The 10,044-nt window shown below is 59.1% G+C and overlaps 1 protein-coding gene across 1 annotated transcript; it reads right to left on the reverse strand.

The window, feature by feature from the left end:
- Positions 1 to 4,205: 4,205 nt before the first annotated feature.
- Positions 4,206 to 9,368, reverse strand: TFF2 (trefoil factor 2; the record flags this gene model as incomplete). Its single annotated transcript, XM_060184522.1, has 4 exons — positions 9,155 to 9,368; positions 7,950 to 8,099; positions 4,758 to 5,004; positions 4,206 to 4,335 (listed from the first exon to the last, which is right to left on the reverse strand). Coding segments are annotated over exons 1-4 (606 nt in total), but the record flags the coding sequence as incomplete, so codon positions are not given.
- Between the last annotated feature and the right edge of the window lie 676 nt (positions 9,369 to 10,044).

The raw sequence follows: 10,044 nt of genomic DNA on the forward strand, positions 1-10,044 counted from the left end.
CTCTCTCTCTCCTGCTCTCTCTCTCCTTCTCTCTCTCTCTCCTGCTCTCTCTCTCTCTCCTGCTCTCTCTCTCCTGCTCTCTCTCTCCTGCTCTCTCTCTCTCCTGCTCTCTCTCTCCTGCTCTCTCTCTCCTGCTCTCTCTCTCCTGCTCTCTCTCTCCTGCTCTCTCTCTCTCTCCTGCTCTCTCTCTCTCCTGCTCTCTCTCTCCTGCTCTCTCTCTCCTGCTCTCTCTCTCTCCTGCTCTCTCTCTCTCCTGCTCTCTCTCTCCTGCTCTCTCTCTCTCCTGCTCTCTCTCTCCTGCTCTCTCTCTCTCTCCTGCTCTCTCTCTCTCCTGCTCTCTCTCTCCTGCTCTCTCTCTCTCCTGCTCTCTCTCTCCTGCTCTCTCTCTCTCCTGCTCTCTCTCTCCTGCTCTCTCTCTCATGGTCTCTGCCTCTCCCTCTGTCTCTGCCTCTGTCTCTGCCTCTGTCTCTGCCTCTGCCTCTGTCTCTGCCTCTCCCTCTGTCTCTGTCTCTGCCACTGTCTCTGCCTCTGTCTCTGTCTCTGTCTCTGTCTCTCCCTCTGTCTCTGCCTCTGTCTCTGCCTCTGTCTCTGTCTCTCTCTGTCTCTGCCTCTGTCTCTGTCTCTGTCTCTGCCTCTGTCTCTGCCTCTGCCTCTGCCTCTGCCTCTGTCTCTGTCTCTGCCTCTCCCTCTGTCTCTGTCTCTGCCACTGTCTCTGTCTCTCTCTGCCTCTGTCTCTGTCTCTGCCTCTGTCTCTGTCTCTCCCTCTGTCTCTGTCTCTCCCTCTGCCTCTGTCTCTGCCTCTGCCTCTGTCTCTCCCTCTGTCTCTGTCTCTCCCTCTGCCTCTGTCTCTCCCTCTGTCTCTGTCTCTGCCTCTGTCTCTGCCTCTGTCTCTGTCTCCGTCTCTCCACAGCCAGGAGTCACCGGAAGGCCCTGCTCTCCTGACTCCCTGATGTGACATGGAAGGCCCACCCTCACCAGCACAGGTGCCCCGACCAGTGTCTGGAGCAGCAGGGAGGACGGGCGCTGAGGCCACAGCCGCCCTGGGGACAGACACAGGGTCTCCTCCAGGACAAACCCACCTGCCCACGGGCTGCCCGTGACGCAGTACCCAGCCTGGCCAGCAGGTGGCGCCCGAGGACAGCCCTGGCCAGGTGAGGCTCTTGTGGCCGAGAGACACCTGCAGGGGCGGGGCCAGGGGTCTTTGTCTGTCTGTCTGTCCATCTCTCTATCTCCCCCTTCCCTCTCAATTTCCCTCTGTCTCTATCCAATCAGAGTCTAAATGAATAGACCGAGCTAAACACCAGCCCAAGTTCAGGGTGTGGGCAGCAGTGCCACCCAGGTGGTCCCGCCAGGACGCAGGGACCGACGTAAGGATCTGGGTTCGAGCCCTGGCTCCCCACCTGCAGGGGGGTCGCTTCCCAGGCGGTGAAGCAGGTCTGCAGGGGTCTGTCTTTCTCTCTCCCTCTCTGTCTTCCCCTCCTCTCTCCATGTCTCTCTGTCCTATCCAACAACAATGACATCAATAACAACAATAATAATAACTACGACAACAAAATAGATAAGAAATAACCCGAGTGTTCTAATTCCTCAGTATTTGCCTTCTTAAAAAAAAAAAAAAAAGGAACCTAGTATTTTCTGATATCAGGAGAAACTTCCCTAGGGTAAGGCAGGGCTGCAGGTGTCTCTGTCTCTCTGCCTCTCTATCCCATCCCCCTCACTCTCGATTTCTCTCTGATTCCAATAGTAAATTAATAAAATTAACATTAAAACGGGGGAGAAAGGCAGACAGTGTGTGCTCAGTGAGGTGCAGCACTGCCCGCCTGTTTGGGTTTTTTTATCTTCTTGTCACTATTTCATTTATCGGGTCCATGCAGTGGTGCACCTGCTTGAGCACACAGTACTAAGCACCAGGACTCATGCAAGGACCCAGGTTTGAGCCCCCAGTCCCCATCTGCGGGGGGGGGGGAGCTTCACGAGTGAAGCAGGGCTGCAGGTATTTCTCCGTCTCTCTCTCTCTCTCCCCTCTGATCTCAATTCTCTCTGTCCTGTTCAATAAACTAGGGGGGAAATGGTCTCTGGGAGCAGTGAGCGCAGCACCTCGTCCCAACAGTAACTCTGGAGGCAAAATATATAGATTTATAGATTTATTTGGCACAGAGAGAAACTGAGATAAAAGTGGAGAGACAGAGAGACAGACAGACACCTGCAGCCCTGCCTCACCACTTGTGACACTTCCCCTACGGTGGGGACCGGGGGCTCGAACCCGGGTCTCTGTGTCATTGTGGGCTCAGCCACCGCCTGGCCCCGGCCTCCCCTCTTCTCAAGGCCCCCATCAGGGTGCCTGTGGGTGGGCTGCTGCGGCCGGGGCAGAGACAGGAGCTCTGTCTGTCGAGGTTTCTCGTGGAGGCGGATGGCACCCAGAGTGCCAGCTCTTTCGTCACCAGCCTGGGGAGGCTGTGGCATCTGTGATGGGTCGTGTGGCCCTGTGCTCACCAGGCCCGCGTATCAGCAAGGACTTCCTGGAGGCAGCGGCACACAGTGGGCTGCTGTCACCCGTCTCCCCCGGCAGAAGAAGACGCAGAGGGTCACTAAAAGAGCTCCCCTGACAGGCCGCTGCTCTGCCCCAGCCGCCGCCGAGCTGGAGGAAGCTTTGGTGCCATGGTGTCTGTCTCTGTCTGTCTGCCTGTCTGTGTGCATGTCTGAAAAAGTGGAGCCCCAGGTACAACCAAACTGAAACACACACACACACAGAAACAAAGGCCCAACCACCACACCTTCCATCCTTCCTTCCTTCCTTCCTTCCTTCCTTCCTTCCTTCCTTCCTTCCTTCGTTATTGGCTTACCTATTTATTTATTCGCTTATTTATCTATTTCCTCCAGGGACTTGGTGCTGGCTCTACAGATTCTCTGCTCCTGGTGACTATTTTTCCCATTTTATTGGCCGGGACAGAGAAATTGAGAGAGGAGGGGAGTGAGGGAGAGAGACCCGCAGACCTGCATCACTGCTTATGAAGCAGCGCCCTGCAGGTGGGGCGTGGGGGCTGAACCCACAGCCTTGCGCGGGTCCTTGCGCTTAGTACTCTGTGCGCTTAACCGGGTGCGCCACTGCTGGCTTCCACACTGTTCTTTATCGTGGTTTTATTTATTTGTTTATTTATTACCAGAGCCTAGCTCAGCTCCAGCTCATGATGGTGCTGGAAATCCAGCCGGGGCCTTGGAACAACAGCAGCAGCAGCAACAACTTCTTCTTCTCCTCCTCCTCCTCCTCCTCCTCCTCCTCCTCCTCCTCCTCCTTCTCCCTCTCCTCCTCCTACTCTCCTCCTCCTCCTCCTCCCCCCCGCCTCTCCTCTTCATAACCACTATGGCCTCCCCCCAGCCCACTGCCTGCTGCTTGAGGAGGAGGAAGTCTGTTTCTCTGTCTCCCAGTGAGGGCTGGGCCTGGGTGGGGTGGTGGGGCGACCTTGCTGGGCGGCTTGGGGACGCGGCTGTTGGTTCCCCCAGAACTGAGCAGCCGTGCAGGTTCCGCCCTCCCCAGAAGGGGGACACAGAGCCCTGGGCCCCAGCATGCAGTGAGGCTCTGCCCCGGCAGTGAACTTGTGTGGCCTGCAACACCGTGCCCGGCCTTTGATGTCACCGAGCAGCCAAGCAGGGGACACCCTTTGCCGGCACCCCCCAGTCCAGGGCTGAGCAGGGCGCCCTCACCTCCCTGGAGGTTCCGCCCGTGGCCCCGGCTTGCTGGTCCCCTGGGACACCCCGGCTCCCGCCTCCTGCCTCCCGTGTAAACACCCACAGAGTCTGAGACCTGGACCCTCCACCCGCAGCCCTGGAAGCCAGAGCCCCAGACGTCTCTGCACGCCACCCCCCACCACACACATGCACACGTGCACACACATGCATGCACACATGCATGCACACACATGCACACGCATGCACGCGCATGCACACGCACACACATGTGCACACACAAACACACACTCATGCACGCATGTGCACACACTCACAATGCACACACACATTCACACACTCACATGCACACACGCACCTTCACACACCTTCACACACACTCACATGCAGGCACGCACACACGCCTACAGCCACTGCCTCCTCATCTGTGAGGCCTGGGAACAAGTCACAGGGTTCAGGGCGTTCTTTATTCAAGGAGACTGTGGTTGAGAGGGAAGAGGCAGGGCCAGGGAGGCCATCACGCCAGGGAGCCCAGGCTGCAGGGAGCAGGTTCCAGGCGGGTCCGGGTCCGGGGGGAGGCTGCTCCCTCTCATCTGGGAAACGCGGGGTCCCTGGGGGCTCTCCGAAGCCTCGCGCCCTAGTAGTGACAGTCTAGAAGGCGACGGGGACAGGGCTGAGTTACGGAAAGGCTCTGTGGAAAGGGCTCCCCGGGAAGGCACCCTGAGCACTAGCTGGGGGGCAGAGGGAGGGGGGGCAGGGACACCAGACGGGGCTTGTCAGTCAGGCGTGGGCCATAGTGCGGTGCCCAGGGAGGGGCCACACCGCGAGCTCATGGACTCTCCGGGGGCGGATCTGGCAGGGGGTGCACATGCGGTCAAGGGCTGAGTTGGGGGGGCTGCAGAGGTGGCGGTGCGGGCCTCATCCCTCCTGCCTTCCAGGGAGGCCCCCGGGTCCCAGCCCCACCAGCCCCAGCTCCTCGTAGCAGGTTTCTGGGGGGCTGCAGGGGGACCGCGAGTCCAGTCAGGAGCACCCCCAGCTCCCGCTGTCCCCGAGGGCCACCCCGGGGACAGTACCTTCCACGGAGATCGGGAAGAAAACACCAGGGCACCTGGGGGATGTCGTCAGAGAAGCAGCACTGCCTCTGGGCACACTCCTGCGGGCTGATGCCCGGGAAGCCACAGTTGACCCTCGCGGACACCTCCATCACGCACTCCTGAGACTCTGCAGGGGACGGGGCTCCGTGAGGCGGCCGCCGGGCCTGGCTTTGCTCCTTGGTGTGGCCAGGGCCTCCCAGAAGCTGGGTCCACACCCCCAGACCGCCTTTCACAAGAGATACAGAAACAAAAGGAGAAGGAGGGAGAGGTACTCCGAGCTTCCTTCGGTGCCCAAACATCTCCCAGGTGGTGCTGGGGCTCGAACCCCATCCTTGTACACGGCAAGGCGAGCGCCCCGGCCAGTGAGCTGTCTCTCCAGGCAGCAAACGAAGATGAGAACCTCATTTTCTCTGAGCCGACAGGCCTGCAGGAAGCCGTCCCCTCCTCCCTCCACCTGCCCCCTGCCCCCCAGCCCCTGCAGACACGTGTCCCCCTCCCCCAGGGGACGACAGTGAACCAGGTCTAGGAAGGAACCAGGTGAGGAGCACCCGGTAGAGTGCAAACATGACCGCGTGCAAGGATGCTGGTCTGAGCCCCCGCTCCCCACCGGCAGGGCAGACAGTTTCTCAGTGGTGGAACAGGGCTGCAGGTGTCTCTCCTCTCCTCTCCCTCTCCCTCTCCCTCTCCCTCTCCCTCTCTCTCCCTCCATCTAGATAGAATAACCGGTTAATTGAATGTTACCTAAAAGAGCCTGACCTCTTTCTCCTTGTTTGCATTCTGTTTTCCAGGAAGGTCTCCAGGTCACCTGAGAAAGTGCCACCTGTCCCCAGCTGTGCCCAGGGACTGCGAGCTCAGACTGACAGGGACTCGGAGGCCACACGGGCTCCTGTGCTGAATGTGCCCGGACGTGGGCCCTGGGTCAGACCAGCGGGGGCTACAGCTAATGGCATTTCTAGACTCTCCTCATGTCCGGGAGCTGCTCTCTGCCCTGACCCAGCTTCCTAGTCCCGTTCTCAACTCTGACACCGTCTCCCCAGACAAGACTTTCAGCCACCTGCATGTCGGCTGTCGGGCTCAGGCAAAAATCACGAAAGTCAGGGGCCCCTGGGAACAGACCTAAATAGACTCCCAGCTTCTTCCCACATGAAGGAAGACCCTTAACCTCATCTGCTCTATTCTTACCTTTGGGTTCTTGTTATTAATCATTTTGTCCTGCTTTATATCTTAACGCCTTTCAGCCACCAAGTTGCAGGTGCTGCCATGACGCCAACCTGGCCTCCCTGGGCAGACACCCTCCCCCATGTGTCCCGGAGCCTCCCCTGCCCAGAGCCCTGCCCCACTAGGGACAGACAGACACAGACTGGGGGTGTGGGTCCACCTGCTGACACCCATGTCCAGTGGAGAAGCAGTGACAGAAGCCACAACTCCCACCTTCTGCTCCCCATAGAGAATTTGGGTCCCTGCTCCCAGAGGGGGAGAAATGTCGGGGAAGATGCCCAGAGGGCTCTGAACTGGAGGGACATTCGGAAGTAGTAACAGGTGTAGGTGTGACTTAGAAAGGAGAAGGCAGGACCATTAAAAAATGGGCAGCATAAATCAATATAGACAGACAGTTCTAGAAGAAACAGCCCCTCTCTGTGGCCTTGGGAGAGCCAGTGCAGTTCCCAGTGGAGGGGACGGGGACACGGAGCTCCGGGGGTGGGGATGATGTGGACTCAAACCCCTGTGACCTTGTGATTTTGTAAGTCACTAATAAAAAAATAAATAAATAGGGTGGGGTGGTAGACAGCACACTGGTTCTGCAAAGAGACTCTCATGCCTGAGGCTCCAAAGTCCCAGGTTCGATCCCCTGCACCACCATAAGCCAGAGTTGGTAAAAAAAAAAAAAAAAAAAAAAAACTTTTTTAAAAAGGAGGAGGAAAGGGAGTAAAATAAGATATTTAAATAAATAAGAAAGTGACATCTGCCCTCACAGATGTGACTGTTTTTTTTTTACAGGTGTGTGTATTCTTTTTGGGGAGGGGGGGAGAGAGAAAGAAAGAGAGAGTGGGAGAGGGAGAGAGAGAGAGAAAAAAAGAGTGGGAGTGGGAGAGGGAGAGGAAGAGAGAGAAAGAAATAGTGAGAGAAGGAGAGAGAAAGAGTGGGAGAGGGAGAGAGAGAGAGAGAAAGAGTGGGAGAGGGAGAGAGAGGGAGAGTCAGAGAGAGAGAGAAAGTGTGGCAGTGGGAAAAAAGAGTGGGAGAGGGAGAGAGAGTGGGAGAGGGAGAGGGACAGAGAGAGAAAGAAATAGTGGGAGAAGGAGAAAGAGTGGGAGAGGGAGAGAGGGAGCGAGACAGAGAGAGACAAAGAGAGAGAAAGTGTGGCAGTGGGAAAGGGAGAGGGAGAGGGAGAGGGAGAGGAAGGGGGGAAGATATGGAGGAGGGAGGGAGGGAGGGAGGGAGAACCCAGAGCAGCACTGGACTCCAGCAGCTGCAGGGCAGCCATGTTCCGCCTGCTGTGTGTCTTGTGTCTTGTGTCTTGGGGGCCTGTTTGGTGGCTGGAAATGTCCCCATGAAGGACTGTGCCCCCCTCCCATCTGTGGGAGAAGCTGCCGGGGGGCACAGCACCCTCTCCCCCTGCCCACAGCTCCGTCCTGGAACCCGGGAAGCCCCCCTTTCTGTCAGCCGACCTGAGTCTCTGGGGGTCCCCAGAGCAGACCCTGCCCCCCGCCCCCACCTCTGTCGCAGTCAGACCTGGGGCTCCAGGTGTGAGGAGACAGTTTCTCCTCTCTGAGCTAGGTGCAGTGCTCCCCCCATAAAAGGAGGTGTCCTCCACCCTGAGACACGGCCGTGGGCACTTCAGAGAGATCTCTGAGAGAGATAGTCTCTGAGGCCCCACGTTCAGTCCCCTGGCACAGCAGGACTTCAGTGTCTGGTTCAAAAAAAAACAAAGAAAGAAACTCAGAACCAGAAAGATAGTTCTGTGTGTAAGGCGCACACCTTGCTGCGCATGCAGCCTGGGTTTGAGCCCTGGCACCACGTGGGGTGGCCTCAGCACCAGAGAAAGCTCCCTCTCTCCCATTCTCAAAGATAATAAAGTCTTGGCCAGCCCTCAGAACTTTCCCCAGAGGAGGGACAGGGAGTCGGATGTCCTCAGGTCCAGCCCGGGGTGGGGGCCGCCCCGCCTCCCCTCACCTTGCTTGGGGAGAGGATGGAAACACCAGGGCACGCCGGGCACAGTGGAGTCGAAGCAGCAGCCCGAGGAGAAGCACGTGTCACTGCTGATGCCCGGGAAGCCACAGTTCTCCCTGTTGTCCGGGTGCATCCGGGAGCACTGGCAGGGGGCTACGGGAGACCCCGTCAGCAGGGCGCTGCCCACCACCCCACCCTACCCCGCCTGCCCGGGGCCCCGCTCCCACAGTCTCACCCGCCCCCCCAGCACCCTCAGAGCCTCCTGGCCGCCAGCTTCTCATCACTGGGAACTAGTCGGGTTAGGGGGGCGCCGAGGGCTGGCTCTCCCCAGGCACACAGACCCGGGTTCGAGCTCCTAGCCACCGCACAGGAACACCTGGTGGAGAAGTTTCACGTGTGCTGAGCAGGCCTGCGGGTGTCTCTCTGTCTCTCTTCCTCTCTCTTTGTCCGTCTCTATCTCCCTCTTCCTTCTCAATTCCTCTCTCTCTCTCTCTCTCTCTGTGTGTGTGTGTGTGTGTGTGTCCCACCAAATAAAAAAGCAAACGACAAAAGTAAATAAAAAGAAATGCAGAAACAGGGGCCGGGTGGTGGTGCACCTGGCTGAGTACCCACATTGCAGCGCCAGGCCCCTGCTCCCCGCCTGCAAGGGAGAAGCTTCACGAGGGGTGAAGCAGGGCTGCAGGTGTCTCTCTGTCTCTCTCCCGCTTTATCTCCCCCTTCCCTCTGTTTCTTTCTGTCCTATCAAATTAGAAAGAAAGAGTGAAAGAGAAGGGAAAAGAGAGAAAAATAAAAACAGCCAGCAGCGATCACCCTGGTGGCAGTAAAAATAAAGAAACGGACTGGCTGGGGCAGAGGAAAGGGGGGGCGGGGCCCAGAGTGACCCTGGCACAGGAAGCCACAGTCTCTGGAAGGTTCCAGAAATTCTAGGTGGAAAAAAACGGGTGTTGACTGAGGGGCCCGGGGGGCTCCTGCCCAGCCCCTCCCAACCCTGCCCCCTACCTTGCCCTCCTGGGAGGAGTGTCCCGGGGTCCCTGCCCCTGGGGGACCCCCTGGCTGGGCGGTTGGAGCTGGCCAGGTGGCCCCTCCCGCGTCACAGGCTGCCCTCCAGAAGCGGGCTCAGCCACGGGTCCCCACCGCGCCCCACCACCGCGGAGAGCTGGCATCCCGCAGTGACCCCCAAAGCCCCGTCCCCCGCGGGGGTCACTCACAAGGCTTCTGGGCCCCCACCAGGGCACATGGCCCCAGTAAGAGCAGCGCCGCCAGGGGCCAAGCTCCGCGAGGTGCCATGCCGTGCAGCTCCCCGCAGCCTCCGCTCAGGGCTGCTTCTTAAGGTCCCAGGGTGTTTGCTCTGCGGGCAGCGGGCCGAGGCCAGGTCAGGCGCTGAGATAGCCCAGCGGGGTGACGGGGCACAGCCTGGGCTTCCGGCTGCCTGGCCAGCCCCCCCCGGCCCCCCAGGGCACCTGCAGGCCCCGCTGCCAGCGTGGAGGCCTGGCCCGTGCCCCTCTGCCACACCCAGGAAGGGATGGGCCTGCCCTCTCCCCAGAAAGCAGCCCCGGGCTTCTCACTGGGCCACTGGGGGAGGGGGAGGCAGCGGGGTCGAACCCAGGACCTCAGGCCCGAGTTTTCCCAGAGCCCCGTCCTCAGCCCCAGGGGCTTAGTGTTGGGTCCAGGTCACTGGTGGCCAGAACAAGAATGGGAGGCCACTTCACCCGGGACAGTGTCGGGCATTGGGGCCGGGAGGCGGTGCGCCTGGCTGAGCACACAGCACACTGTGGAAGGCCCGGGTTCAAGGCCCTGGTCCCCACCTGCGGGGGAAGCTCCATGAGAGGTCAAGCACGGCTGCAGGGTCTCTCTGTCTCTCTCTATCTCCCCCTCCCCTTTCAATTTTCCTCTGTCTCGATCTAATAAATAGAATTTTTTTTTTTTAAAGAAAAAGAGGAGAATGAGGAGTCGGGCTGTAGTGCAGCGGGCTAAGCGCACGTGGCGCAAAGCGCAAGGACCGGCGTAAGGATCCCGGTTCGAACCCCGGCTCCCCACCTGCAGGGGAGTCGCTTCCCAGGCGGTGAAGCAGGTCTGCAGGTGTCTGTCTTTCTCTCCC

This window comes from Erinaceus europaeus, unplaced genomic scaffold (genome assembly GCF_950295315.1).
Source record: "Erinaceus europaeus unplaced genomic scaffold, mEriEur2.1 scaffold_1272, whole genome shotgun sequence".
Lineage (NCBI taxonomy): Eukaryota > Metazoa > Chordata > Mammalia > Eulipotyphla > Erinaceidae > Erinaceus > Erinaceus europaeus.